General features: G+C 46.3%; 1 protein-coding gene across 1 annotated transcript; it reads right to left on the bottom strand.

Moving 5' to 3' along the window:
- Nucleotides 1-6: 6 nt before the first annotated feature.
- Nucleotides 7-3,957, bottom strand: LOC127923644 (putative protein FAM47C; the record flags this gene model as incomplete). The annotated part of the gene is made up of 4 exons (XM_052507636.1): nucleotides 3,797-3,957; nucleotides 2,008-2,244; nucleotides 1,236-1,350; nucleotides 7-770 (listed from the first exon to the last, which is right to left on the bottom strand). Coding segments are annotated over exons 2-4 (1,090 nt in total), but the record flags the coding sequence as incomplete, so codon positions are not given.
- Between the last annotated feature and the right edge of the window lie 615 nt (nucleotides 3,958-4,572).

The following is a 4,572-nucleotide window of genomic DNA, read 5'->3' as shown; positions in this document are numbered from 1 at the left end:
GGAGACGCGTGTCTGTGTGGGAGACGCGTGTCTGTGTGGGAGACGCGTGTCTGTGTGGGAGACGCGTGTCTGTGTGGGAGACGCGTGTCTGTGTGGGAGACGCGTGTCTGTGTGGGAGACGCGTGTCTGTGTGGGAGACGCGTGTCTGTGTGGGAGACGCGTGTCTGTGTGGGAGACGCGTGTCTGTGTGGGAGACGCGTGTCTGTGTGGGAGACGCGTGTCTGTGTGGGAGACGCGTGTCTGTGTGGGAGACGCGTGTCTGTGTGGGAGACGCGTGTCTGTGTGGGAGACGCGTGTCTGTGTGGGAGACGCGTGTCTGTGTGGGAGACGCGTGTCTGTGAGACGCGTGTCTGTGTGGGAGACGCGTGTCTGTGTGGGAGACGCGTGTCTGTGTGGGAGACGCGTGTCTGTGTGGGAGACGCGTGTCTGTGTGGGAGACGCGTGTCTGTGTGGGAGACGCGTGTCTGTGTGGGAGACGCGTGTCTGTGTGGGAGACGCGTGTCTGTGTGGGAGACGCGTGTCTGTGTGGGAGACGCGTGTCTGTGTGGGAGACGCGTGTCTGTGTGGGAGACGCGTGTCTGTGTGGGAGACGCGTGTCTGTGTGGGAGACGCGTGTCTGTGTGGGAGACATGTTTCCACTCACCACATTCTCCAGCGGCGCAGCACCAAACACCTTGAACAAAGCGTTGGGCTTGGAGGGAGAGATGCACAGAACTATGGCCTGTTGGCCAACTCTGGTGGTGTACTCATCCAGGGTGGCTCGCAGTTTCCTACAGACACAAAAACACCAGGAAAATCACTCAAACATGCTCTTTCTAGTCACGGGGACTATAAAAACAAATAGCCGTGATAAATGACTGTCATTCCATACTTCGATTAAAATAAAGAACCCACTTTCAGAAAAAACCAAATAATGACAAATAAAACTAAATAAAGTAGGATACTGTTCAGAATGACAAGAGAAAGTGGCAGGAAAACAGTGCCCTAGGTGAGTTCTGGAAGATTTTGGGGTCATAGACAGTTTTTATTTTTACCTTTATTTAACTAGACAAGTCAGTTAAGAACAAATTCTTATTTTCAATGACGGCCTAGGAACGGTGGGTTAACTAACTGCCTGTTCAGGGGCAGAACGACAGATTTGTACCTTGTCAGCTCGGGGATTTTAACTTGCAACCTTCAGGTTACTAGTCCAACACTCTAACCACTAGGCTACCCTGCCGTTCTGGGCCACTCACCTCAGAAGGCGTGTCTGTTGTCTCTTGCGGATGGACGGGTTGGACTCGAAGATGTGGGGCCTCTTGCGTTTCTTGCCTGTTGCTACGGCAGCAGCTGCAGCCATGCCTACTGGGCCTGTGAATAGAAATAAGACAGTTGAAATTGGAGCAGTTAGCGTTAGTGGTCTGACAGCACCATCTGCTGGTCAGGTATGTACATTACAACATGCATATGAAAAATTATCTATGGATAGGAAAGACAACTACTCTTTTAGGTAAGGGGATCAGTTCAAAGACTTGTCAATGTCATGTCTGAAATAAGTAGTTGGGGAAAAGATTCAGAAGAGTGTAGAACCCCCAAACTCAACTTTGGACCTGGATTCCAGGTCTACTGTATTTTCTTTCACTGTTCCCCTCTAATCAGGGACCGATTTAGGCCTGGGATACCAGGTGTGTCCTCAATTAATGATCAGGTGGAAGAGAAAACCAGCAGGCTCCGGACCTCACCGGGTCAGAGTTGAGTACCCCTGGTGTAGATATACATGTTATGTATAGAGCTGGTTATGATTGCCTACTCTACATGACAGGCAACCATGTCTTTCTGTTTACAACAGCATTCTGTAATTTTCATAAGGCGTGACCCTGATACAAGGGCCCCATGACCTAGCTTTGGCAGAACAGATCCTGAATACAGTAACCTCTTCAAGACAGAGAACAAAGCGCTCATTTCACTCTGCTACTATACTGTCCTCCATCATGCCAAAGACCCCTCCTCTCATTGGCCAGGGCTCACCTGCAGCTGCCAGGTGCGCGGTCATCTCGTCATTGCCGGCTGAGTGAAGGATGTCGGAGTCATCATAGGCGTCGTCGTCAGGGGATGAGGGAGAGTCCTCGTCGGCGCTCAGCATGCTGTGATCTGTGTACGTGGCCACATGTACCTGCTGCACGGCGTGCTCCTCGATGGTGGTCATGTGTTCAGTCTGGTGAACGTTGTGGTCCTCCATGGCGTGGTGCTAGCCTCAAACACTAACTGAAGAGAATAGAAAATAACTTATTCCATTCATTTTTTTGGTGTCTCGGCATGTAACAACCTGACACCACACACACAACATGCTGGGACGGCCATAGAGAAGAGCTCCTGCCTCCTGGAGCAGAGTTGGGGTTCATGTGCTTTACGGCAATAGTTAGCACATGGGATATTGATGCAAGTAACCCAGAGACACACACGCGTCATTCAGTGGTGTGTATAGGCCTACACCCACTTCTACTGTGATACTATCCCAGAAGGATGTTAACAGGGCTCAATGAAATAAAGCTTGTTATGTCGAGGGGCTATATATGAAAATGTGTACTAGCTAAATTTGTGATACATGACATAACTATTAATATTAGTAGTAATATTGTCAGTGTAGATGCATTGATGCATTGCGTCTGTAGTTATGTTCAATAAATGTAAATAGCATGTATAATGGCTGAGGTTGACTATATTCCAAATATGTTCATTCAAAGGCATGTATTACTTTACAACTCAAAAGGCCAATCGAGTATTGCACTGGGTGACCAATTAATGATAGATTTGGGGGTGGGAGGAGACAGGAAATGTAAAGATTGAATGTTGAATGGCTTGCATGATGCATCTTTATAAACTGTTATATAGCCCTACTATGAATTATTTGAGGGGAGAGAGGCTGCACCTAGACAGTAAGACAGACAGGGACAGGAATGGGCTTATCAATTGAGATTGTCTAACTAACAGTAACTCAAAATTAGGTTGCACTGATAAGCATTCTCGGTCTCTGCTATTAAATACTCGCGAAAGATGAGACGAATGCGAGCTATATTGATAACAGACCATAGCTACTAGCTAGCTAACGCTACCCAACCTGCCATTCAAATGGCGGTGGATAGACCACAACAAGCTAGCTGATTAGTGGCCAAGTTAGCAAATGTGTTTCGCTAACACTGTTTAACAGCGTTTCTGATCAAATGTTATGGTTATTTTACTAGCCATATAGTTAGCTATATGTTAGTTAGCTCCGATGGTGCTTCTAGATATGACAAGAACCTAAATAAACTATCATTAACGTTAGCTAGTAAGTCAACCATAAAAACGCAGTTGGTTAGCAAATGTCCAAGACACATTTCGCTAGAGAATTAGCTGGCCAAGCAGCTGTATTTAGCGACATACTGGACAATTGTGTAAAAACTATAACAATTATTGGAATCAGAATCCAAAATATTGCATGCTAACCAAGCATCGCATGCGATTACATGTGCTGTGCACTGTTAAGCTAAAATAACGCGACTACTGTAGCACCGAACCCGCCATCTCGAGCTACAACTGTAACAATACATAACAGGCCTAGCGGCCTACATCAACACCAACGCTATTGCTGCATTATCTCGACTTATTCTCGGTGTGCGCAAAGTGTACTGTCGTCAAAAATGCCAAATATGCGTTTTTTCCGTTTTCTCATCGGTATCTAAAACAATGTGCATATTTTCGCCCCTATGCTGCCGGGTTTGTTGGTGCGGCTGCGCCGGGGCTGAAATAGCTGGAGATTGCGCGGTAGGGCACTAACCTCAGAGCGGCTGCGCTACTTCGGGCCTGCGCCGTACGATGGGGCCTGGGAATCCGAGCTCTAATGGAGGACAAAGAACAGCCAGCCCGAAAACACACGGAAGCTGAAGCTCGGCGGTCCCGCTGATCTACCAGAACACCGGGCTAACCACGCCCCTTTCCAGTTAAAGATCACCGGCAAAAGTAGACTTTTCTTATTTGATAAAAAGTTAAACATATAGCAAATATTGTTTAGTATTCATTCAATATAATCCATATAGCTATGTTTATTTTGTCCGCAAAAAAATATACAGTATCGCCACCCCCCCCCCCTGAAATAAGTCGTTGTTTTTATAAACATCGCTAGCAAAAACAATACACGCAATTTGAATGACATACCTACTGTACAAAATAGGAGAATATCTTATATCTAATGATGTCAACTTTAAACAGCTGCTCGTATCGACAATGTGTTTAGAGTTACCTTTCTAGCTAATAGGCTTTGTTATAGTTTACAGTTCTTCTTCCAATTATAGTGTGGGGAGGTAATGGAAAAACTATCTACAAAACCTATTCATTTTAAAATGTTGATTACTTCTTGCGATTATCATTCACCTGATGATAAGACAAGACGTGGAAACCCTTTTTGCTAAGGTATTATAACGAGCCTGGGTTTGCGGATATTCCAGTATGTTTAGTTACCAGTTTGCCTGGAAGGGGGTCCCTGGGCAAGAAAAGGCTGAAGAGCCCTGGCCTTGATTAATGTAATATTTTGGGAGGTCCAAACGGGATAACGCC

This window comes from Oncorhynchus keta, unplaced genomic scaffold (genome assembly GCF_023373465.1).
Source record: "Oncorhynchus keta strain PuntledgeMale-10-30-2019 unplaced genomic scaffold, Oket_V2 Un_contig_30336_pilon_pilon, whole genome shotgun sequence".
In the NCBI taxonomy this organism is placed as follows: Eukaryota; Metazoa; Chordata; class Actinopteri; order Salmoniformes; family Salmonidae; genus Oncorhynchus; species Oncorhynchus keta.
Note: the sequence above shows the minus strand (reverse complement) of the source record. Positions and strands in the feature narration are given on the sequence as shown.